Source organism: Chiloscyllium punctatum, chromosome 52, assembly GCF_047496795.1.
Source record: "Chiloscyllium punctatum isolate Juve2018m chromosome 52, sChiPun1.3, whole genome shotgun sequence".
Classification (NCBI taxonomy): domain Eukaryota; kingdom Metazoa; phylum Chordata; class Chondrichthyes; order Orectolobiformes; family Hemiscylliidae; genus Chiloscyllium; species Chiloscyllium punctatum.
Window position 1 is genome coordinate 13,111,536 of NC_092790.1, and position 26,096 is coordinate 13,137,631.

A 26,096-nucleotide genomic window follows, 5' to 3' on the forward strand; every position below is an offset into this window, starting at 1 on the left:
TGATGATAGTTTCACTTCTTTCATGTGTAAATCACAAACCTTTTTTAAAAAAAGTTGTATTCTCAGGTTAGCTGTTAACAATGGTGATAGCTACACAATATGTTGAAGGTGGTAGCCCCGTGTTCTCTATCTATGCCATGATGTCTAGATTGATTCTAATCTAAAAAGTGAGATAACGGAGTTTTACATGAATTCATGCAGTTTTTTAGCTCAGAATTCTACATGAATGCATGCAGTTTTTGAGTAACGTACAATTTAACCCTGAAAGTACAAATTCACTCCACAAAATATGTGTGTGCATGTGGGTCTTTGTCTCTGTGTGTGTCTGTCTGGGTTCGGGGTTGTGAGAGTGAGAAAGTGTATGTGTGTAGTGAGTGCAGAGTGTCTTAAGTCTGTGAGGGGGTGCATGTGTGAGTGTGGGAGTGTATATGTCTGTAATGGTGTGTGTCAGTGTCTGTGTGCACGTCTGTGTATATGTGTGTCTGTGTGTATGTCTGTATAGGAGTGCCTATGTGTGTGTGAGTGTGTGTGTGTGTAGGAGTATCTGTGTGTGTGTATATAATAAAATGGTGGTCACCTGTAATGTGACATGAACCCAGGGTCCCGGTTGAGGCCCTCCCTATGGATAGCGAACTTAGCTACCAGCCTCTGCTCAACCACATTTCACTGCTGCCTGTCCCGAAGTCCACCTTGGAGGATGGTCACCCGAAGGTCCAAGGACGAATGTCCTTGGCCACTGAAGTGTTCTGCACCTGGGAGGGAACACTCCTGTCTGTTAATTGTTGTGCAGTGCCCATTCACCCATTGTCATAGCCTTTGCTCGGTTTCCCCAATGTACCATGCATCCGGGCATCCTTTCCTGCAACGTAGAAGATAAACCAATGTTGGCTGAGTCACATGAATACCTGCCACTAACAAGGTGGGAGGTGTCCCCATGCATAATGGTGGTATCTATGTCCACACTCTGACAGGTTTTGCAGCGTCTACCATGACACGGTTGTATGGAGTTGTCCTGAGAGCCGAGCCGCTTGTTACGAACAACGATCTGTTTAAGGTTCGGCGGTTGTTTAAAGGCAAGTAGTGGAAGTGTGGTGAATGTCTTGGTGAGGTGCTCATCCTCATTGATAATGTGTTGCAGGTCACGAAGAACATGGCATAGTTTTTTCAGTTCCTGGGAAATACTGAACAACGAAGGGTACCCTGTCGGTTGCAGCACGTGTCTGTCTCCTGAGGAGGTCATTATGGTTCCTTGATGTGGCATGTCGAAACTGGCGGTTGATGAGTTGGGAATCGTACCCCGTTCTTGTGAGGGCATCCCTGAGTACTTCCAGGTGTCCGTCATGTTCCTCCTCATCTGAGCAGATTCAATGTACGCATAGGGCTTGTCCATACAGGATGGCTGTTTTAATATGTTTTGGGTGGAAGCTGGAGAAGTGTAGCATTGTGAGGTTGTCTGTGGGTTTGCGGTAGAGTGTGGTGCTGAGGTGTCCATCCTTGATGGAGATGCATGTGTCTAAGAATGAGACTGATAGCCGAGAGTCGTCCATGGTGAGTTTGACGGTGGGATGAAACTTGTTGATATCACTGTGTAGTTTTATCAGTGACTCCTCGCCATGGGTCCAGAGGAAGAAAATGTTGTCAATATACCTAGTGTACAATTTTGGTTGGAGATCCTGCATAGAGAAGAAGTCCTGTTCGAACCTGTGCATAAAAATGTTGTCATATTGGGGTGCAAATGTGGTCCCAATGGCTGTTCCATGTGTCTGGGTGAAGAATTGCTTGTCAAAGGTGAAGATGTTGTGATCGAGCATAAAGCGGATGAGTTGTAGGATGATGTTTGGAGATTGGCAGTTGTTGGAGCTGAGTACTAAAGCTGTTGCCGCAATGCCATCATTGCGGGGGATGCTGGTGTAGAGTGCGGAAACGTTCATTGTTCAAATGGTGCTGAGTTTCTGTAAGAAATCTGTAGTGTCGTGACAGAAGCTGGAGATCCCTTGTACAATAGGTTTCAAGATGCCTTCCACACAGCCAGAGAGATTCTCACATAGAGTCCCATTGCCCGACACAATGGGACGTTCTGGTGTGTTGGCTTTGTGTACCTTTGGAAGGCAGTGGAAGTCGCCTACACGAGAAGTACGTGGGATGAGGGTGTGTAGGGCACTCTGAAGGACTGGATCCAAAGTTCTGATCATTGTGTTTAATTCACGGGTGTGTTCTTTGGTCAGATCAGCTGGTAGTTGCCTGTAGTGTTCCTGGTTATTCAGTTGTTGGTACACTTCCTTGCAGTGATCTGTTCTATTCTGAAGGACAATGGCTCCTCTTTTTTGAGAGCCTGGATGACATTGCGTTGTGAAGCGGTGACGTTTTGCTCTACCTTGTGAGCACAGCGGATGAATCTGGCATTAATATATTTCCTGACGGTTTGAGCATACATGTCAAGCCCAGGACAAGCGGCCCTCTGGTGGGGTCCAAGTTGACACCTTCTTTGGTCGCTCCTCTACAGATCCCTGTGATGACAGTTCGAGTTCATCAGTGGGCTCATTGGGATCACTGCTGGTACCTTGAAGGAATTCCCAGAGTCTCATTCGTCTGATGAACTCATCCGGGTCTGGTGCCAGAACCAACGGGTCCATTTTGGCGGTGGGGCAGAAGTTGAGACCCCTTGTTTGACAATTTTGGGGAGAAAACTTTCAGTCCCAGATAGAGTTGAGGCTGGAGTGAGCTGGAGGCGGAGCTGGATGATCAAAGCCTTCTCTGTCTGTCACTCAGTTTGCTCTCCGGACCCGCGCCTCGCTCTCTGTCAGCTCTTTCTCAGCCAGGTCGGGCCGGGCGCTATAAAAAAGGAAGAGCCGAGAGCTCGGCTCTCATTCGGCAGCGGTTGGAGTGGAAAAAGCGTGATGTCTGGAAGAGGTAAAGGAGGCAAAGGCCTGGGAAAAGGCGGAGCGAAGCGGCACCGCAAAGTGCTCCGTGATAACATCCAGGGCATCACGAAACCAGCCATCCGGCGCCTGGCTCGCCGTGGCGGGGTGAAGCGCATCTCGGGCTTGATCTACGAGGAGACCCGCGGGGTGCTGAAGGTTTTTCTGGAGAATGTGATCAGGGATGCGGTCACCTACACTGAGCACGCCAAGCGCAAGACGGTCACTGCCATGGATGTGGTGTACGCTCTGAAACGCCAGGGCCGCACTCTCTATGGATTCGGCGGCTGAGCATAAAGCGACCCTTTTCCAGCGAACCCAAAGGCTCTTTTCAGAGCCACCCAAACTCTCCGATAGAGAGCGGAGACCTGAGGACGGGGCAGGCAGCGCATATGGAGAACCGAGTGTTATGTTGCTGGTTATTTCATATATGTCGTAATTTTAAAATTATTTTCTTTGCGAAAATTTCCTAATACTGTGTTCTGCGGTGCAGTAGAGAGCATTCGTAGTGCATGCTTCACTTTTGTGCTGTTTTTTCGTGGCGAATGATTTTAAAATTGCAAGTATTCCTACACTGTAGATAAGAGGCCATTCGGCCAATCAAGACTCTACTGTTGTGCAACCTGGTTATTCCATGTAAAGAATCGCATCGTAACTTGTAATTGTAAGATGTCGCAGCAGCATTAGGCCATTCCGCCCCTCCAGCTTGTTCTGCCAGTCGATCAAGGCTGATGTTTCTCAATATCCCGTAACCTTCGATTCTCTTATTTTCGTGAATACCTGTTCATCTCACTAATGATGTCTGGTTCTTGGCTGTCCATGCCATGAATGATAATTTGTTTTTATTTATTGTGGAACCCAGACGTTAATGTTAGATATTACAGTACTTATAACACTCAGCTCAGTTTTGTTACTGGGAGCCTGCAGATGTGTTATGTGGCGCGTTCTTTCCACCTGCCCGCTCAGGCAGCGATTACAAAGCGGCAGTGTATTTGCAACTAATGAGATCTTCATTCAGAGATAGCGGAAATATAGAAATTAGGTGAGTGATGTTCACATCAAATTTTGGTATTGGGTTAGATATTTCAGGAAAACCCCATCTCCTCATTGACCCCCTTTGCGATAACATGGCTTGGTGAGGTGGGGACAGGAGAGAAAAGGGGATAAATGGCGCCAAGAGACCAACGGCTTATTTTCAAATTTGAAAATGCCCGCCATCACGTATAAAAGAGCAGGAGGATGCACGACTACGTACACGTTGATTGGTTTTTCGATGACGAAACTAAACTTCACACATTCTCACTTTACATTCCCTCCTTTTACAGCTGAAAAATGACTGACTGCTGTGGAACGCGCTCTCGGCAGAGGCTGGGGGGCGAAAAAGAAGTGGATATAAACCGAGCAGAGAATAAATTGCAGAGGGATATGCTGCAGAGACAGTGGGAGGATTCAATTCTTACTGATACAGTTAAAGGAAATGTGAAGCCAAACCCGATCGGGAACACCCGTGACACTATTCTAGCCTCATAGAACATTGATCAAACAGAAAGGTCACTCAGGCAGTGACCGTGCAATGAGAAATAATGTATTTCCAGACACCCTTACAATCGTATTCTATGATATAATCTTGCTCTGCTGCCACAGGCAGTAACAGTATGAAATAAAAAGGATACGGAAATGTAGCGATGTTAAGTATAACGGCCAGGGCACTGCACATTGAATTACTTTCCTTTTAATCAGACAGACATTCAGCTCCTTACTCGCGGCACTGGAGCAATTCAGCTCTTCCTAAATTCAGTTCAAGATAACGTGAAACTGCCTGTGAGCGAGGAGTATAGGGACTGAGTGATTCATTGATAAGACAATAATTAAAGGGACGAAATTGCAGACATCTACAAGGAATAAAAATAATGTACTCCGAGCACTGTTAAGATTGCGTTGTATCAATATTACAAGATAAACTTTTTACGCTCCTTGTACTACGGCTCAAACGGTGAACGGTCATTCGGAATAAGACAGGGACTGAAACCGATATCAGTTAAAGGAAGGTAATTCAATCAGACAGACAGGAGTGTTCAGCTCCTTTCACAGATGCTGTGAGTGGCTCTTAAAAGAGCCTTTGGGTTGTCAGATTCAAGAATACTCTCTTCACTTTTTAGCGGATCCAGCAGCGGCGGTTTTCTTGGGCAGCAGCACGGCCTGGATATTAGGCAGCACCCCGCCCTGAGCGATGGTCACCCCTCCCAGCAGCTTGTTGAGCTCCTCGTCGTTGCGCACGGCCAGCTGTAGGTGCCTGGGGATGATGCGGGTCTTCTTGTTGTCCCGGGCCGCGTTGCCGGCCAGCTCCAGGATTTCAGCCGTCAGATACTCCAGCACCGCAGCCAGATAGACCGGCGCTCCGGCACCCACACGCTCAGCATAGTTACCCTTTCTCAGGAGCCTGTGAACACGGCCCACCGGGAACTGCAGGCCAGCCCGGGACGATCGAGACTTCGCCTTGGCGCGACCTTTCCCACCGCCCTTTCCTCTTCCAGACATCGCCACAATCGCACAAACAGTGTCACAGAGAATGCTGCACTCCGCCCACATTGCGGCCTCTTATACCTTCGGAAGGAATTGTGGTTCAACCGTTTCTGATTGGTCAGCATCACCTAATGTTGTTTCAATTCCCAATCAGGATTCTGCTTCATTTCCCAATCGGGAGAGGACACGGGAAGGAGGGCGGAAACGACGGGCGCTAATTCATCAACCGCTTTCTTTCAAATTTGAAAAGCCCGCCAATTTCCAAACAAAGCAGTATGTTTTACCTGAATAATGAAGTATGAAAAACTATGGAAGTTCAAAAAACATGAACACTGATGTTAACTTACTTTTAGTTTACAAACGTATAATTCACACGGTCTTACTCTCCCTCATTGGCCGATCTGTGTCTGATCGTAATAGCGGGTGTATTTTCTTAACCTTGAAAAGAAGCTGAAACAAAACAGGCCAAACATTGCAGTCTGCAACCTGTCTTTTCTTTTCACATTTCAGTACCACCCCGATATGCTGATAAAGCAGCACACAACATTCTTCCGGCTCAGCATCGAGAGCGAACACGTTTTTTAAGACGATATTTTAAGGCTGTCGTCCTTTATCGCTCTCGATCAGATTCAGCAAAAGCTCCACGCTTCAGTCCGAGTTGTCTCGTTTCTGTTTGAAAGTCACCGTCAGCAGGAAGATTTATTTTGCATTGCGAAAAATCGGATCAAACCCGTGCACTGGGAATGTAAAGCAAATCAGAAGGTAAACTGCATCAATCGTGGGACGGAAAGACGTGAGCATTTGTCTGCCAGGGGTGAACAAGCAAGATGAAAAATGACTCACTGGCGCTTGATCCGCTCTCTCCAACCCCACTGGCGAATAAATTGCAAAGTACTTACTAACATAAAAACATATAGTACTACAAGTTGAAACGCCTTATCAAAAATCACATGGAAACTAAAATAAACAAGTCTTAAAGAAATGGTTCCGCTGTCCCAGGGATGTTGTAGGTGGCTCTTATAAGAGCCTTTGGGTTGTGGATGTGTGTATGTTTCAGTGCAGTGCGGTCCTTCACTTGGAGCTGGTGTACTTGGTCACCGCCTTTGTACCCTCCGACACGGCGTGCTTGGCCAGCTCCCCGGGCAGCAGCAGCCGTACGGCGGTCTGGATCTCCCGGGAGCTGATGGTGCTGCGCTTGTTGTAATGGGCCAGGCGGGAAGCCTCCCCCGCGATGCGCTCGAAAATATCGTTGACGAACGAGTTCATGATGCTCATGGCCTTGGAGGAGATGCCGGTGTCGGAGTGAACCTGCTTCATCACTTTGTAGATATAGATGGAGTAACTTTCTTTCCTAGTCCTTTTCCTCTTCTTGCCGCCCTTCGCTGGCGCCTTCTTGATGATTTTCTTCGCGCCCTTCTTCGAGGTTTGCTGAGCTTTCTTCTCATCAGCCATAGCGCCAGTCACTTTCAGACACAGAATAAAGGAAAGCTGGCTCGGAGTTCCCTCTTTATAGACTCACGGCGTCATCAATGCTAATGAAGGATGGAGGATACCCTGGCTCCTGAATGGGTAGCTTCCACGAGTCATGCCCAAACATAGAGTCTCTCCAATTGGTTAATGAGATCCCACGTGGATCCGTCAGGATCTGCAACGAAATGTGAAGTGCATGGTGATTCTGTTCCTGTCAGTCTGACTGAGGGAGACCGTTTTGTGTCTGTGATACAGAAAGTGACTGTGGTATTGGCTCGGTTTCCTTTTGCTTGTTGTTGTGATGATGTGTTTCTAGCTCCGCATGTCTGTTTCTGTTCCTCTGTATAGGCTGGAATTAACATAGAACTTGTCACTGTGTGAAAAAAACACTCTCATCCATTCAAATTGCGATTACATTTGTTGTCAAGTTACACGTACCACTGGAACCTGACTGTGAATGTTTTCTACACTTGGGGTTGATGCATCTCGTTCTCAATTGCACGGAGTTGAAGAGAAATGATAAGAAAAAGTTTCGATGTAATACTTTTCTTGAGTCACGACTTGACTGTGGGATGAATATATTTCTGAGACCTTGACTGAAAAATGTGGGCCCAGACACGTATCGATAACTGTGTGCTTTGAAAGTACGTGCAGTGTAACTGAACCACATTGCTGCACTTTTCAATTCGGGACTTACAACATTTCTCAGTCTTACGCGAATGCCTGTTCACCAGCAACTGTCAGCATGCTATATGTATGCGTCACTTTTTTTTTCTTTTTGCACGTGCACACATTCACACTGATCCAGCTCTCAAAAGGGAAAACACCCAAGTGGACAGTGACAAGCAGTGCCCTTAACATTGCTGTTTTATTAATATATATTTACCCCCACACTACCGCCTAACTGCGGTAGTGCTTATTACTTTAACTTTATATCTGTCATGTCCTAATTTACACATTTTGCATTAACTCAACATCTGACCAATGAGGCTCTCCATCTAATAGTCAGTTTTATTTCAAGACAGGTTTAATTCCGTAACCATCAAACACTGATGTGAGCGCTAAAACGTTACACTATTTGCCAGTCGCTTCGAAATATTCCTCCAATCTGTGCCCCCAGGTGAAAGTGAGAACTGCAGATGCTGGGGATCAGAGGCTTATGCCCAAAACGTCGAGATGAAAGGCTTATGCCTCAAACAACGATTCTCCTGCTCCTCGGATGCTGCCTGACCTGCTGTGCTTTTCCAGCACCACACTCTCGACTCCAATCTGTGCCCGTCTGTTTCTGGGATGTATTTTTCTAAACTCTATTTCACAGTCTTAACATGTCAGTATGTTACTGGACTGTAACTCAAACCTTCTGAAGTGTACCTTGTTGCTTTACTCTGCCAGTGTCAATTTTGAAAGTACCAGGTACCACTTTGGACAGACTCAGGTAGGACTCACTACCCTCCACTCCCAAACCCTATGAATATTAGCTTCTGCAAAGTGAAGTTGGGTTTGTATTTATAACTGCAGCATTTTGATAAAGGATAATACTTTGTACATTGTTACTGACAATATCTGCAATGTCACTGTGGATGTGACATTGTTTATGCCAATTTCTAGCTAATGTATTAGACAACAGTCAATAGACACTGGTGCAGGAGTAGGCCATTCAGCCTTTCGAGCCTGCACCACCATTCAATATGATCATGGCTGATCATTCCTAATCAGTATCCTCTTCCTGCCTTATCTCCATAACCCTTAATTCCACTATCTTTGAGAGCTCCATCCAACTCTTTCTTAAATGAATCCAGAGACTGGGCTCCACTGCCCTCTGGGGCAGAGCATTCCACACAGCCACCACTCTCCGAGTGAAGAAGTTTCTCCTCATCTCTGTCCTAAATGGTCTACCCCGTATTTTTAAGCTGTGTCCTCTGATTCGGCACTCACCCACCAGCGGATACATGTTTCCCGCTGTCAAAGAGTGTCCAATCCTTTCATAATCTTAAATGTCTCAATCAGATCCCCTCTCAGTCTTCTAAACTCAAGGGTATACAAGCCCAGTGGCTTCAGTCTTTCAGTGTAAGGTAATCCCGTATTATATCCTAACAATTTATTACTTTGCAACTGACTCAGTATTTCATTCTGTAACTGCCAGTTTATTGTGTCTAACCTTGTATTTACTCAGTTTCAGTCAATCACTGGCATGACAGAGAGAAAATATCTCAACATCTCAAAGTTTCTGATGAAATGGGTAGTTAATCCTTTTTTTTCACTCCATCCTTGATACATCAGGCTAACTTATAACTGAATCGTTCAGTATGCGATCTGTGAGCACACACGTATCAGTAAGTTAATGATAAAGTGTATGGTGAATGATGTTGCAGATACAGTGTTTATGCTGTAGTTATTAATTTCTTTCAATCGTGTATCACTTTAATTATCTCAAAGCAGAAGACCATTAGAAGCATGAGAATTCTGTGACATTTCTATCTGCCTGTGTGTACCCTGTCATGAGAACAGATCACAAAGGCTTTAGTTATGGTCTTCAGCTCATTTTGATGTTTAGTGCCCAAAACCAAGACTTCCTTGTGGTTCAAAAAAGATATATGGCTACATTAGCATAAATTAAGCTGATAACTCAACCCTAACTGCTCTCTGTGGAACTGAACAAGGGGAGAATGTTCTGCATTGCTTTCTTAGATAGAGGGCTTCCTTTTCAAAACTGTGTCCCTTACTCAGGATTCTCTATGAGCATCGACATACTCCCAGCATCAACTCTGTCAACTCCATTCAGATCTTTTTTTTTGCTCTAAAGGTCATACATTGTTCTTCAAAACTCCAATGAGAATATACCCAACCATTTTATACATACAATGAGAGCTTATGTATCAATCTGCAGCTCTAAGCTTCTGCTATGTGAATATGTGAGTACAGGTATCACCCTCTTCCAGTAAGATTTGGCTTTGTGCATACTTGAGAGTGAAGTTATCACCCTATACCTGTTGGTTTCTAATGTGTGAATATGACAGTTTCTAGTCTGTAAATGGGATAGTTTAATCAATCGTCTGTCTGTTTCTGCATTGTTAAAATGTGAACGTAGTTATCAATGTCAACTTGCCATCTTCTACGAAGTGAACATGTGGGGGGTCTATATTAAAATGTAACTGTTGCTTTCAGCGACAGGAATACATGAGTTTAGTTATCATTCTTTTCCCGTGAGTTTCTTCGATGTGAATGTATTGGTGTAGTTATCCATCTGTACTGATGAAGGGCTTTTAAACAAAATGTCAATTATCCTGCTCCTTGGATGTTTCCTGACCTGCTGTGCTTTTCCAGCACCACACACCCGACTCTAATCTCCAGCATCTGCAGTCCTCATCTTTGCCTATCGATTTGTACTTGTCAATTTCTGATCTGTGAATATGGAAGTGTAGTTATTGATCTGTCCATCAGTTTCTGTAATTTGAATATGACTGTCTAATTATCTATCTCTCCCTGTCAGTTTCTGTGATGTGAAGATGACAGTCCAATTATCTATCTGCCCCTGTCAGATTCTGCTGTGTGAATATGAGAATGTCATTACCAGTCTCTACCTGTCAGCTTTTGCTATGTCAATGTGATTTTAGTTATCAATCTGCCTCATTAGGTTCTAGGTGAATGTAAGAATGTAGTTATCAATATATACCTGTCAGACTTTCCTCTGGGATTATGTGAGTGTATTATCAAAATGTACCTGTCTGTTTCTGCAATGTGAATGTGTTTGTGCAATCATCAGTCTATCCCTGACAGTTTCAACCATATGAATGGATGAGTGTATCTGTACCTGTCAGTTTGTGCTCTGTGAATAAGTGAGTGTACTTATATATTTGTTTCTGTTACTTGTTCTGACACTTGCAGAAACTGCAGGAGCTCTTTTTAGTTCAAATCTCTGTTGCTCAAAAATGAAGAAGATTTCATCAATTGCCTTCCATATCAGGATGGCATGGTGGCACAGTGGTGCCAGTGACACAGATTCAATTCCAACCATGCTTCATTATCTGTGTGCAGTTTGCATGTTCTGCCCGTGTCTCCATGGGTTTCCTCTGGGTGCTCTTGTTTTTCTGCATGGTCCAAACATGTGTAGGTTTGCTGGATTAGCCATGGTAAATTGTCATGTAGTCTTCAAGGATGTGCAGTGTCAGTGGGTTAACTATGGTAAACGTGGAGTTATGGGTATAGGGTGGGGTCTACACCTAGGTGTGATTCGCTTTGGAGAGTTGTTGTGGAAGGATGGGCCAAATGACCTCTATCTGCACTGGAGAAATTCTATGTACTGTAAATGAAAGTGAGACTTTTTAATACCATTGTCAGTCTCTGACAGTGTAGAGCAGATTGGACAATTTCCACAACTTTTATTCTATGGTACGGTTTGTAATTCTAAGTTATATTCTGAATGTGCATTTTGAATTTATTGTTCACATGTTTATAACAAGAACACTTTATGAGAGCTTTTTCATTGTGTCCAATAATCTCTCGGTATCTGTCTGAATGTGTACTTTTTCAGGTCAATATTTCATTTCCCTTTGGACCACTTGAAAACAAAGTATTTATTCAGTCATTTTGTAAGAGATGTGTTCTGTTTTCACTTTGTGGAAACAAATTAAATTGCGATGTTTGTTTCAATCTGACATTTGGCCTGCTATCTAATTCCTCCAGTCTGGACAAACAGAACTGATACATGAATTACATACAGTCATAGAGTCAGACAGCAACTTTAAACCATGGTGAGATAATTGGATGAATACTTAATCTGAATGTTTATTTACTTCTTTCCCTCCAGAACTGGAATACATTGTGACCATGCAATGGGGGGGCTCAGTATTTCTGAATAAACGAGTGGAGTTTACTTTTTGACCAATGTGATGCCATGTATTTAAATTTGATTAGAAGTTCACTTGTACACTGGGACTGACATATTTCACTCTTACCCTGTCCTGTTTAACTTCATTAATGAAATGCTAGCTCTCCCAACCATGTGATCCTTGCAGGCATGATTTTTCTATTTTTGCCTGTGGATCTACTAACCTGACAATATTTATGTGCTTTGCAAGTTACTCTATACCCACTGTGTATTGGCACTATCTCATTCATTGTTGCGTCCAGAAATTAGTTGCCTTCACACCCTTCATTACATGAATAAGGACAATAACTGGCGCAGTCAGCAACTATTTGCTCTGCCCTTCCATTCACTTGTATGGCTTGTGTACTTGGGAATTACTATCTACCTGTCAGTCTGTGCTATTCAATGGGACTGGTCCTTCAAAACTCTGCTCAGATGTGACAGGCCGCCACAGCGTAGAGCCACGTTGTCTAGTGAAGAACTTAGAAACTAAACTTTAATGTTGACTACTCAGGCTGTTCTCCATTGTGTGTATACACAGATTTTATATATATATATATATATATATATATATAAAAAAAAAGAGAGTTTTGAAAGGAACAGTTATGACACAGGGAGGATGCCCATACTCACTTGACCCTTCTTCAGTCTTCCTGCGTTGTGTTACTGAGCAGTTTAAATGTTTGCTGTAAAGTGGACAGCCAGTTAGTAGAGTGGGACAGGAGAGAGTTCTCAGTTCATGTTTCCTGAAGTGAATGGGAAAGATCTTATTTTCTATAATTGTTTGTATCTGTAGGATTCACAGACAAGTAAAGCTGTAACACATTGTCACAGAAACGAGTCTGTGCTGTTCTTAAAAGTCAAGTGGGAAAAGCAATGGACTTTTCCAATTCTGATAACGTGGAATCTAACTGGGGGTAGTGATATCAAGGTCTGGCCTTCAGAGTGTCATACAGTTGTACAGCACAGAAACAGGTCCTTTGGTCCAAGTTGTTAGTGCTGGCCAGAGATCCTAATCTGACCAAGTCCCATTTGCCAGCATTTGGTCTGCCTCCCTCTAAACCCTTCCTATTCGTGTACCAATCCAGGTTACATAAGGTTGTAATTGTACCCACCACCTCCACTTCCTCTGGTAGCTCATTCCATACAAGCACCACCCTCTGCAATGATAAAGTAACTCCACACGTGCTTTTTAAATCATTTCCGTCTCACCTTAAACCTATGCCCTCTTTTCTAATGTTGGGGAGTCTAAAAATAAAGACCTTGCATATTCACCCTCTCAATGTCACTCATGATTTTCTTAACCTCAGTAAAGTCATACCTCAGCCTCAGACAGTCCAAGGGGAAAAAACAACTGCCTATTCGGCCTCTCTCCATAACTGAAATTCTCCAGTGCTGGCAACAAATATAGATTAGATTAGATTAGATTACTTACAGTGTGGAAAAAGGCCCTTCGGCCCAACAAGTCCACACCCGCCCCGCCGAAGCGTAACCCACCCATACCCCTACATCTACCCCTTACCTAACACTACGGGCAATTTAGCATGGCCAATTCACCTGACCTGCACATCTTTGGAGTGTGGGAGGAAACCGGAGCACCCGGAGGAAACCCACGCAGACACGGGGAGAATGTGCAAACTCCACACAGTCAGTCGCCTGAGGTGGGAATTGAACCCGGGTCTCTGGCGCTGTGAGGCAGCAGTGCTAACCACTGTGACCACCGTGACCACCATGTAGTTTACATGGACTACAGTAAGGCCTCTGTAGGAGCATAATCCCTGACCAGAGATGAAAGACTCAGGAGGCAGGCAGGATTCAGGCAAGTGGTAGGTGTTTATTCAAGAAGAAACTGGTTAATGCAGAGAGAGGGCCAAAGGATCTTCCCCTGAGACTGGCCTCAGAAGAGAGATCCATGGCACACTCTGCTTTTACAATAAGAAAAGCAGTATTTATTGTACACATTCTGTGAACAATGACAAACAGCGTGATTAATATGTTCCTCCCTCTTTCTTTGCATACCCTATCCTATGAGACACCTAATCAATGATGGGCATCCATTGGACAGCTCCAGGTTCACATGATCTCAAGGTGATTAGCAGATACTGTAATCCCTCTGCCTTGGGATCTTTCTACGTATTCTATTTGTTCACATTCCAGAGTTACTTGCTATTCTCCTTCGGGTTTCTGTCAGTCTAACTTATCTTGAGGGACATTCTGAATGCTGTTATTCATTGTACTTAATTTTCATCAAATTCTATTGTTCCACTTACATGCCCCAAAATCCTTATTATATATGAAGAAAAAAAACACTTAATTTTGCAGTATTTGCTAAAAATTTGCAATTTTATTTTCTGATATAAAGTTTGTTTCATAACTGTGTGACTTTACACATTTGAATTGAGTAGTATAAGATAACTTTAGCTGTTGCCCCCTCAGTTGTTAAAGGGGATTAATGGGCTGTATCGAACAGCTGGTGCCTGTTCATTTACTGGCATAACTCCCTTTTATTTAATGTGGCTGGAGTTAGTCGTTTATCAGACCTTCGGTCTGCTGGTCATGACTGTTTCGAATGGGAACAGGCTGGGTCCTTCTTACTGTCCTCTGAGTGCCTTGTTCAATTGTATCATTAAGGCTTACTGTGTGAGAACAGGCTGATGTGCTTAGTTTCTGCCATTGTCTCGCATGTCCTGCTGTTTAATTCTACTTTCCACTTATCGGCCAATTTGTGTTAACAGATATGGGCCACTCTATTCTGGCAGGTACAGGCCACCCTGACAGCCTTTGACAAAGTCCCGTATAAAAGACTGGTCTAAGATTGACTCTTGGAGTCTGAAGCAAACTGGATCTGAAATTAGCTTGCAGACAGGATGCAAAGTGTGACGGTGATGGGTTGTGTTTGTGATTGGAAGCCTGTGACCAGCGGTGTCCCACAGGGATCCTTGTTGTTTGTTCTGTACATTAACAACTTGGATGTGAATGCAGAAGGTACAATTACTATGTTTGTAGATGAGATGTTAGTGTGGAAGTGCAAAACGTGTTGGTGCAGGCTTGGAGGGCAAAGGGCATGTGACTGTGCTGTACTGTTCGCTCTTCTTCGACATGAAAATTGGCAGCACTTGTTGACAGTGAGGGGGATGGTCTCAGGCTACAGTACGAGTACAGCCGGCAGAACAATGGCTCTGATATTCCTGGTAAGTGTGAGATAATGTATTTTAGGAGGTCTAATAAGCGAAAGAATTACACAATGAAGGGTAAGTCCTGAGGGAGTACTGAGGAACAAAGGGACCTTGGTATACAAGTCTATAGATCCCAGAAGGAAACAGCACAGGTGGACAGGCTGCTGAAGGAGACATACACAATGCTGGCCTTTATTACCTGAGCTGTACAATTTAAAAGCAAGGCACGCTTACGACAACTTTATAGAACATTGATTAGGCCACAGATGGAATACTGTGTGCAGATCTGACTGCCACCCTATCAGAAGGATGTGATTGTACTGGAGAGGGTGCAGTGGGTTGGAAAGTCACTGTTATGAGGCAAGACTGGATAAGCTGAGTTTTGTTTTCTTGGAGCAGAGAAGACTCAGGGAGGATCTGACTGAAGAATACCAGATTATCAGAAATGTAGGGAGAGTAGATTGAGAAAATCTTTCCTCCCCATGACCGATGTGTCTAAGTCCAGAGGGCACAAGTTGATGTTGAGGAGAAAACAGCTTAGAGGAAATGTGAGAAAAATATTTTGACCCAGAGGTGGGTAAAGTTTGGAACGTTCTGCCTGAGAGGGTGGTTGGGTACTCGCACAGCATTTAAGCCGCATCTGGACATGCCTTTAATAGGCCAGGGTCTCGTCAGTTAGTGGCCAAGTGCAGGTAAATGGGACGAATGCAGTTTGGTGTTTGTTGAACATCATGGACATGGTGGGCCAAAGGGTTTGTTTCTTTGCTGTATGACTCTATATTTCTATAACATGCTTGTAAATCTTTACTGTATCACCTCAAGTTTAACAACATCCTTCCTGTAGCAGTTTGATGAGAATTATACACAATCTCCTAAAAATGGATTCACCAATATCCTGCACAGCTACCAGATGACCTCCCAACTCCGACAGTCAGTGTTCTGAACAATGAAGGCAAGCACGCCAAATGCCTTCTTCACCACCCTGTCTATCTGCAACTAATTTCATGGACTTTGAGGTGCCAGTATTGGAATCGGGTGGACAAAGTGAAAAATAACAACACCAGGTTTTTGTCCAACAGGTTTATTTGGAAACACTAGCTTTTGAAGCACTGCACCTTCATCAGGCGGTTGATGAAGGAAAAGTGCTTTGAAAGCTAGTGCTTCCAAATAAACCTGTTGGAGTACATTCAAGGAAATATTCACTGGCACACTGAGGTTTCTTCATTCAGCAACACTCCCCAGTGCCCTACCATTAAGTGTGGAATTAGTGTCTTGGTTTGCCTTCTGAAAATGTATGTAAACTGAACTACAACTGCCACTCCTCAGCCCACTGGCCCACCTGACAAGAGGTAGGGTTAGTAAGTATGCAGATGACACCAAAATTAGAGTGTAATGGACAGCAAAGAGGATTACCACAGATTACAACAGGATCTTGATCAGATGGACCAGTGGGCTGAGAAGTGGCAGATGGAGTTTAATTTAGATAAATGTGAGGTGCTGCATTTTGGGAAAGCAAATCTTAGCAAGACTTATACACTTAATGATAAGGTCCTAGGGAGTGTTGCTGAACAAAGAGACCTTGGAGTGCAGGTTCATAGCTCCTTGAAAGTGGAGTTGCAGATTGAGAGGATAGTGAAGGCGGCGTTTGGTATGCTTACCTTTATTGGTCAGTGAATTGATTACAAGAGTTGGGAGATCATGCTGCGGCTGTACAGGATATTGGTTAGGCCACTGTTGGAATATTGCATGCAATTCTAGTCTCCAACCTATCGGAAAGATATTGTGAAACGTGAAGGGGTTCAGAAAGGATTTACAAGGATGTTGCCAAGGTTGGAGTATTTGAGGTACCGGGAGATGTTGAATAGGCTTAAGGTTGTTTTTGGAGGGGTAACCTAATAGAGGTTTATAAAATCATGAGAGCTATGGGTAGGATAGGGGAGTCCAGAGTGAGAGGGCATAGACTTAGGGTTAGAGAGGAAGATTTAAAAGGGATCCAGAGGGCAATTTTTTCAATGTGACGTAGTATATATATAGAATGAGCTGTCAGAGAAATTGTTGGAGACTGGTACAATGACACCATTTAAAAGGCACTTGGTTGGATACAATAATAAGAAGGTTTTAGAGAGATATGGGCCACATGCTGGCAAATGAGACTGGATTAGTTCAGGATTTTTTTTTTTACTGATTATTTACAGTGTGGAAACAGGCCCTTCGGCCCAACAAGTCCACACCAACCCGCCGAAGCCCAACCCACCCAGACCCATTCCCCTATATTTACCTCTTCACCTAACACTACGGGCAACTTAGCATGGCCAAATGACCTAACCTGCACATTTTTGGACTGTGGGAGGAAACCGGAGCACCCGGAGGAAATCCACGCAGACACGGGGAGAATGTGCAAACTCCACACAGTCAGTCGCCTGAGGCAGGAATTGAACCCGGGTCTCTGGCGCTGTGAGACCGCAGTGCTAACCACTGTGCCACCGTGCCACCCACTATCTGGTTGGCATGGATGAGTACAGCTGAAGTGTCTGTTTCTGTACTGTATAAATCAATGACTATATGGCTGTGAATAATAACATTTATTGGAAATGGGGTGATGTGCATGGAGAATGGAGAGAGATTAAAAAAAAAATTGCAATTCCTTGGTGGTATTTGACTCTGTTTCAAATTGAGCTGACTGTGCATCGAATTCAAACTGCTCTGTGACTGTGGAAAGGACATTCTTTAGTCTGACAACGGTAACATACCTGCTGTTTGTTAGAAGGAACTGATCACACTTGGCTTTGCCCCAAGGGAATATGTCTTGGTCCTTCAAGTATTTGTCTGGAGGAAGACAGAAGAGACATCTCCTGTAAAATCAAAATTACGTTTGGCAGTATCAAACCTTCGAATGTAACATTCATTTAATAATCATAAGACTGTTTTTCTTTCAAACCGGCAAGTCCAACAGAACTACAGGCCTGATTCTATCCTTGGCCTGAGCTGCTCTTTGTCTGGTGATTGTAATAAAAATATCTATACCAATTCACTGAGAACCAGATACGAACCCACACCTCCACAGCTCCACAATAGGGCTACCCAACACAGTGCATATCAGGATCTGAGAGTTTCCTTATTAATCCATACCTGTCAGTTTAAAATATATTTTAAATAAATAAAATCAGTCCCTATGTGTTTCACTGATTGGGATGTGAGGGTTTAGTCATCAATATGTACCTGTCAGTTTCAGCTATGAGAACGCGAGTGTCATTATCAGTATCTACCTGTCAGTTTTTGCTGTATAAATATTATATGCAGTCATCAAATTGTACCCATCAGTTTCTTCTGTGTGAATGTAGATATTGATCTCTATTTGTCTGCTTTAGCTATACCAATGTGTGAATGCAGTTATCAAACAGTACCTGTCAGGTTTTGCTCTTTGACACTAGAGTGTCTTTGTCAATCTGTTTCTACCACGTCAATTTGAGAGAGTCGATACCAACCTGTCCCTGTCAGTTTCTTCCCTGTCAATATGTGAATTCAGTTCTTGATCAGTAATCATCAGCTTCTGCTGTGAATATTGGTGTATTAATCAAACTGGAGTGGTCAGTTTCAGCGATGTGAATGTGGGAGTACAGTTATCTTCTTTGTCAAAGTGAGTGTAACTCAATCTGTACCTTTCAGACTCTGCTGCGTGAATACATAAATATAGTTATCAATCTACAGCTGTCAATTTCTGCTTGAATACGTTAATGTAATTGTCAGTCTATCACTGCTATGTGAATGTGTGAGCTGAGTTTTCATCTGTTGCTATCAGCTTCTGATTAGTGATCAATAGAGTTCAGTGATCAATCTTTCCCCATCAGGCTCTGTAATTCCAGTGTTTTGAGTGTATTGATTCATTTTTTTCCTGTAAGTTTGTGTGACTGTAGTTATCAGCCTGTACCCTCAGATTCTGCTACATGAACATAAGACTGCAGTTATTCATTTAATTTGATCATTGTTCTCACATGTCCTGAGGTAATTTGAAAAGTATTGTTTTGTGCACCTTACAGGTAGATAATCTCATCCAAGGTCCATCAACGGAATAGAACAGAATCCAGAATACAGTGTTAAAACTGCAGAGAAGGTGCAGACAGAGATTAGCATCAAAATTTAGAGGTCCATTCAAAAGTCTAACAATAGCAGAGAAGCTGTTCTTGAATCTGTTCGATGGTGTATTCAAACTTCTGTATTTTCCCCCTAACAGACCAGGGTGGAGGAGCGTATAACTGGGGCCGGATGGGTCTTTCATGTTGTTGGTTGCTTTCCCAAGACAGGAAGAAGTGGAAATGAAGCCTTTGGATGGAAGGCTGCTTTCAGTGATGGACTGGGCTGAGTCACAACTCTCTGTAGTTTCTTATGGTCTTGGGCAGAACAGAAGCCATACTACGCTGTGACACATCCAAATAGGATGCTTTTTGTGGCGCCTCTATAATAATTTGCAAGTGTCTTTATGGACATGCTGAATTCCCTTAGCCATCTGAGGAAATCTGCTTGGTGAATGTCATAGAGTCACAGTCATAGAGACGTACAGCACTGAAACAGACCCTTCAGTCCACCTTTTCCATGCCAGCTAGATATCCCAACCCAATCTAGTCCCACCTGGCAGCACCCGGTCCATATCCCTCCAAATATGTCCGATTCATATACACATCTAGATGCCTTTTAAATGCTGCAATTGTACTAGCCTCCACCACTTCCTCCTGGCAGGTCATTCCATACAAGTACCACCCTCTGCGTGAAAACATGCCCCTTAGGTTTCTTTTATATCTTTCCCCTCTCACCCTAAACCTATGCCCTCTAGTTCTGAACTCCCCCACCCCAGGGAAAAGACTTTGTTTATTTATCCTTTTCACACCCCTCATGATTTTATAAACCTCTATAATGTCACCCCTCAGCCTCTGATGCTCCAGGGAAATAGCCCGAGCCTATTTAACCTCTCCTGATAGCTCAAATCCTCCAAACCTGGCAACATCCTTGTAAATTGTTTCTGAACCCTTTCAAGATTCACAATATCATTCTTATAGGAAGGAGATCAGAATTGCATGCAATATTCCAACAGTGGCCTAACCAATGTCCTGTACAGCTGCAAGGAGACCTCCCAACAACTGTACTCAATACTGAATGTGTTTGGGTAATTCAAGGTAAAAACAATGACTGCAGATGCTGAAAACCAAATACTGGATTAGTACTGGAAGAGCACAGCAGTTCAGGCAGCATCCAACGAGCAGCGAAATCGACGTTTCAGGCAAAAGCCCTTCATCAGGAATAAAGGCAGTGAGCCTGAAGCGTGGAGAGATAAGCTAGAGGAGGGTGGGGGGTGGGGAGAGAGTAGCAGAGAGTACAATGGGTGAGTGGGGGAGGAGATGAAGGTGATAGGTCAAGGAGGAGAGGGTGGAGTGGATAGGTGGAAAAGAAGATAGGCAGGTCAGACAAGTCCGGACAAGTCAAGGAGACAGTTACGGAGCTGGAAGTTTCAAACTTGGATGATTCTTTTGTGAACATGTGAATGTGGTTATCAATTTTTCCTAGTAATTTCTGCTCTGTGAATATGAAAATGTAGTTATTAATCTCTAAATGAAAACCAAAAGAACTGCAGATGCTGGAAATCAGAAACTAAAACAAATTGCTAGAAAAGCTCAGCAGGTCTGACAGAGTCTGTGGACAGAAATCAGAGTTAAAATTTCCAGGCTAGTAACCCTTCCTGTGAAGAGATGGTAGCCAGGAAAATATTAGATTTTCTGCAGAAGATAGGGTGTGTTGGAGGGTTAGGGAGTAAATGGTGGGTGGATATAGAATCCAAAGAGAGGGAAGAACAGTTGAACAGATAAACTAGTGGATCACAGTCAGACGAGGACGATAGTAGGTATTAAGAGAGATTGTTAGTGAGTTTTGGTGTACAATAGAAGAGCCTGTGATAACACTGCGTGGTGAGAGAGGTTTTGGGTAATGGTACGGGAAGAGCTCTAGCTCTAAAGTTGTAGAATTCAATATTGAGTCCAGAAGGCTGTCGAGTTCCCAAGCAGAAAATGAAGTGCTGTTCTTCCAGCTTGCACTGAACTTTGCAGGAGCACTGCAGCAAGCCTGAGACAGAGATGTTGACCAGGGAACTGGGTAGTGTGTTGAAGTGGCATGCTACTAGAAACTCAGGGACATTTTCTTTCTGGACAGAATGTAGATGTTCTGCACAGTGGACACCCAATCTACACTCAGTTTCTCCAGTAGAGAGAAGACCAAATGGTAGCTAGGAATATATACACAATCGGTTCTGAGGAGGGGTCACTAGACCTCAAATGTTAAGTCTGATTTCCCTCTACAAATGCTGCCAAACCTGTGGATTTTCCAGAAATTTTTGTTATTAATTTCTACCTGTCAGTTTCTGTGCTGTAAACATGACTGTCATTATCAAACTGTACATGTCAATTTATGCAATTTGAAACAGGGAGTGTTGTTAATCTGTTCCAATAAGTTTTGATGATGACGATGTAGTTATCAGTCTTCCTCTGAAATGTCCTGCAGTGTGCACATGTGTATGATTGACCAATCTGTCCCTGTTATATTCTGCTCTGGGTATCTCAGGATGGAGTTATGAATCTGTATCTGTCCGCATCTTATTTATAAATGTGCAAATGCATTAAGCAGACTGGAGCTGCCAGTGTTTGGTGTGTGTGTGTGTGTGTGTGTCTGTGTGTGTGTATTTATGTATCATTCTTACCTTTTCAGTTTCTGCAGAATGAATCAGTGAGAGCAGCTGTCAATCTCCACTGCTCAGTTTCCCTTCTGCCCGTATGAGAGTTTTGGAATTGATCTATACTTGCCAGTTTCTGCTGTGTGACTGTGAGAGTCAAGTACTCAATCAGTACCAACTACTTTCAACTCTTTTGTGTATGAAAGTTGCTTAATTTTCTGGTAGCCAATAATATTCTAGGAGTCCAGTCATCACCAGGAATCTATGGTTGATTGTCAGGAAAACCCATCGGGTTCACTAATGTCCTGTAAGGAAACTGCTATCCTTGTGTCTACAGACCCGCAGCAATGTGGTTGACTCATAACTACCCCCTGAGCAGTTAGGGTTGGGCAATAAATACTGGCCTAGCCAGTGATACCCTCATCCCACAAATGAATTTAGGAAAAAGAATCCTCTGTGACTGAGATTCATTCCGTGATAGCAGTTTTTAAGGGAGTTGTAGTTGGGCCTTAAACTCTTCTGCAATTTGTGATTTATGACAGAATTACAGAATTGATACAGCCATTCAGCCCATTGTGTCTGCACTGGGACATTCTGTTGTTCATCTGTTCTCCACACTAATTTCCACTAATTGTTGGGTGTCTGAACTTTATCCACTCACTGCCAGTATCTCAAGGTAAATGTTAATGTGAGATTAGTTCTGCAGTATTCTACCATTGAATAACTATAGTGTCAGTTTGGTTTTGTATGCAACAGCATCAGGTGGAGTGTGTGAATCTCATTCTCTTTACATGTTGAGTTGTATTTGTTTGGTCTGAGTGTTGGATAAACTCGATCAATATTGACAAACAAACAGTGTGTGTGAGCGATCAGTCGCTGATCCTTGATACCAATGTGGTCCTTATTCTTGGTTATTGTATTTCACAGTGGTTCAGTGTCATTTAAATTGAAACATGTCACTTTTAGTAACTGCAAGCACAATTAGTTCTTTAAATTTCTGCTACCTGACATGAATGAGGTTTTATCCATTGCCACTGGAGTCAGTTCCCATCAGTGAACATTGATGTGTTTCTATATCTGCTAATATTTGTCCTCATACATAGAGTCATAGAGATATACAGCATGGAAACAGACCCTTCGGTCCAACCTGTCCACGCCAACCAGATATCCCAACCCAATCTAGTCCCACCTGCCAGCACCCAGCCCATATCCCTCCAAACCCTTCCTATTCATAAACCCATCCAAATGCCTCTTAGATGTTGCAATTGTACCAGCCTCCACCACTTCCTCTGCCTGCTCATTCCATACGTAGTTGGATAATGTCCAGAGCCTATGTGCTTTAGTTTTAGAGCCCATAGGATCAATAGACAGGTGAACATGCAACACATTACAGCAGAAAAGCATCTGTGCTTTTCTTCAGAATCAAGGGGAGAAAAGCAATAGACTTTTGTAATTCCTATAGTGCAGAGCCTAACCAGGAACAGTGGGGATATCAAGGTCTGGTTTTCAGGATGCTATCAATTTTTGCATTGTGATATACTTTACCAATGAATTAATGATCCGTATTAACCGAATCAATTTGCAACTAAGTGAACACTTCAACTGCATTGCAGCGGACTGAAGACAGTGCTCCTTGTGCAGAAAAGAGAATTGGTCAATTCTATTTTATTTACCAATCTGGACAGGATATGGTGCAAACCATTAGCAGTACACTTGTGTTGCTCTCTGGTAGGGCAGGGGAAAACAAAAGGTCTTTTATTTTCAATTGGCCGTGAAGAATATTTAAACAGTCAAATTCGATTTATTGAACAATCAACTCTTGGTGGTTAAAATAAAGGAGCAGCTTGACAAACCTATCGATTTTAGCTTTCTCTTTCTTTCTGCACTAGTGTAAATAGTAATGATCTGATTCTATGGACTCCTTGGCAAAACTATATCCTGATTCCTTGATTTTTTTTTGTAGGTTAATGAAGAGATAGTCAAGATGAATGCAGGATTCTTGATTTCTTGAAACAAATTTTGAAAGACACAGAAGAAGAAGAAAAACTCTCTTTCTGGACTGAAAAGAAAATCCTACAAAATGATGAAATGGAGAATGGTGTTATGACACAGATAGGGATGACAACTTCTCTGCTGCCATGAAAAATCTATGGAAACGGAATACTCATTGAATTCACAATTCTAAACCCTTTCAATCAGCTGTGTTGTTATCGACTGTTTTCGAACATTGCAGACTAAATAATTTGAACAGACGTATTCTGTGCTGTAGATCTCTTTGATTAGAGATTGGAGTAGAAATCAGTTTGATAAAATGTTTTGTGCTAGTTGTGGTGTATATGGATCTTCATCACTGTTAGATGTTGTAACCTGTATTTCAGGATGGTGTAAGAATTTGCAACTATTGTTAAATCAGTCAGTAGCACTGTGGGAGATAGAATGGTGTGTGCGCGCGCAAGCACACATATGGCGGTGGGATGGAGATGGTGGTCGTGGGCGTGTACACACACGATGAGCACTCCCTCGACATCAGGCTTTGGCACAGAGGTTCATTTGGAATTTTCATAGTTTCATTGTTGTGTCTTTTCCAGGACAATGATTTACCAAAAATGTAATTTTGACTTTCTCAGTTACTGAAAATACCAAAGTTACTTTCTGCATTTGCACTCAATATCCTCTTCATATTGCCTTGTTGTAACAATGTAACAGCATGACTTGTTTGTTCACCTTGATTGTAACTTTAAAATTGCCTTTACTAAATGTGGATTAATGTAATTCCTCAATGTATATTTCATGAGATTACAGTCTATCCCTCTTCTGATGTTGCAAATAATAACTGGCTATGCATAATGGAATTTATTGAAACTGACATGTTGTGCCTTAAGAATAAAGAGAAATTTTTAAAAATATTTCATTAGTTGTTTCTGACTCGTGGATTGAAAGCATATTTCTGGAAATTGAGCTCAATGTGTATCTGACTCAATCCACTCTGACTGTGGAAAGGATGTTCTTCAATCTGACAACTGTAACATACCTGCTGGTTGGTAGAAGCAGATGGTCATACTTGGCTTTGTACTGAGGAAATATTAAATTATCTTGGTCCATCAAATATTTGCCTGGAGGAAGAAGAGAGAGATATCATCATTTCTGAGTAGAAAGACATCAACCAATCACCACAACATTCAGGTCATGATCATGATAGTTCAGTATTTAAAGAGAGCAAGGTCTGGTTCCAAAGCAACAATGATCTGCTGCCAGTCCTTTTCCGTTTGCGAAATTCTGAAACAGTTTACTCAGATGAAAGAAAACTAACCAGCACATGCACAGCTCCAAAAAGAGAAGATGATTACACAGTTCAATGTTCAGCTCCCAAAAAAAAAACCTAAATGTTGAAGGAAGAACAGCTGGCACTACTATCACATTTATTACTATCACACTGCCCTTTATTCCCCAACAATTCAACGTCTATTCACAACAAAATTGGGGAAACAGAAGCCAAACAATGAATTCCCATCAGTGTTTAGGGAATTAAAAACCACAAGAATATCCCACAACAGCTTCCTCCCGCTCTGCCTCCCTCAGCAGGCCCACACACAGCCCGAGAAAGGCCTCTCTCTTCCCCCCAGCCCGCTCACTCCAAGTTCCGGGACCAGTTCCTGCTCCGCTCGGCCTCTTACAAACAGCCCCCGGTTCTCCCTGAACTCACCCCGAATCAATCCCGGTCTCGGAGCCCCCTCTGTGTCCCAGACTCCCATCCCGATGTGCTGCTGGAAGGAGCCTGCTGTTCCCTCCCTTCCCTGGGCGCTGATCTCTCCATTGCGGTCTGTTTCAAACAAACCTCTTGCACTCACTGAGTAAATGCTCCTCAATGGCAGCGCTGGGGGAGGGCCTCACGCATGCGCTCCTCTACTCAGGAACAATCAACATTGGAGGAGGGACGGCATCACGCATGCGCTGCCTTTCCCAATGATTCCTCGAAACAAATATCAATTGGTCATTTCCCCAATTCGCTTTTCTCTCAGTTTGACAAAAGGAACTGAGGCTGTGGGGGAAAGGGTAGAGAAGGTTTCAAGCTGGGATAGTGTCCCTTTATGAAGCTCCAATTGAGCTCATCCCCGGGTCATGTTAATAACTCCTCCCTCCGGCTCTCTCACAATCTCTTCAGGGGGCAGAGGAGCTGGCGGCCAGTCGGCCCATCCTCTATGCTCCCCCATTCAATAACATAACGTCTGATCTTATTTTAACTATGGTATTTAATCCTACTGACCCTCATCCACAAATATTAAATCCTTTAAGAAAGTAACATAAGTTGAAAATAGTAACATAAATGAAATAAGTGGAACATACTCTTATTAAGGCAGAATGTAACTATTGGAGAGAGTCTTGCATCACAGTGTTCGTCCCTATTTCTGGCTCAGGAGGCGTGCGCAAAA

The 26,096-nt window shown here is 43.2% G+C and overlaps 2 protein-coding genes and 1 pseudogene across 3 annotated transcripts; 1 reads left to right on the forward strand and 2 right to left on the reverse strand.

The window, feature by feature from the left end:
- Window positions 1-2,881: 2,881 nt before the first annotated feature.
- LOC140470942 (histone H4) lies at window positions 2,882-3,411 on the forward strand. Its single transcript, XM_072566871.1, has one exon. The coding sequence runs from the start codon at window positions 2,898-2,900 to the stop codon at window positions 3,207-3,209; it is 312 nt and encodes a 103-aa protein (XP_072422972.1). The 5' UTR covers window positions 2,882-2,897; the 3' UTR covers window positions 3,210-3,411.
- Window positions 3,412-4,978: 1,567 nt separating this feature from the next.
- Window positions 4,979-26,096, reverse strand: part of LOC140470761 (uncharacterized) — a 28,705-nt pseudogene continuing 7,587 nt past the window's right edge.
- On the reverse strand, window positions 5,886-25,575 carry LOC140470726 (histone H2B type 1-O-like). Of its 2 annotated transcripts, none has more exons than XM_072566759.1 (4): window positions 25,370-25,575; window positions 24,698-24,779; window positions 17,705-17,780; window positions 5,886-7,260 (listed from the first exon to the last, which is right to left on the reverse strand). In XM_072566759.1, exon 4 carries the CDS (start codon window positions 6,891-6,893, stop codon window positions 6,513-6,515), a length of 381 nt encoding a protein of 126 aa, XP_072422860.1. In that variant the 5' UTR covers window positions 6,894-7,260; window positions 17,705-17,780; window positions 24,698-24,779; window positions 25,370-25,575; the 3' UTR covers window positions 5,886-6,512. The 2 variants fall into 2 exon arrangements, 1 of the variants encoding a protein (XP_072422860.1); XR_011956637.1 differs by lacking the exon at window positions 5,886-7,260 and adding an exon at window positions 12,398-12,524.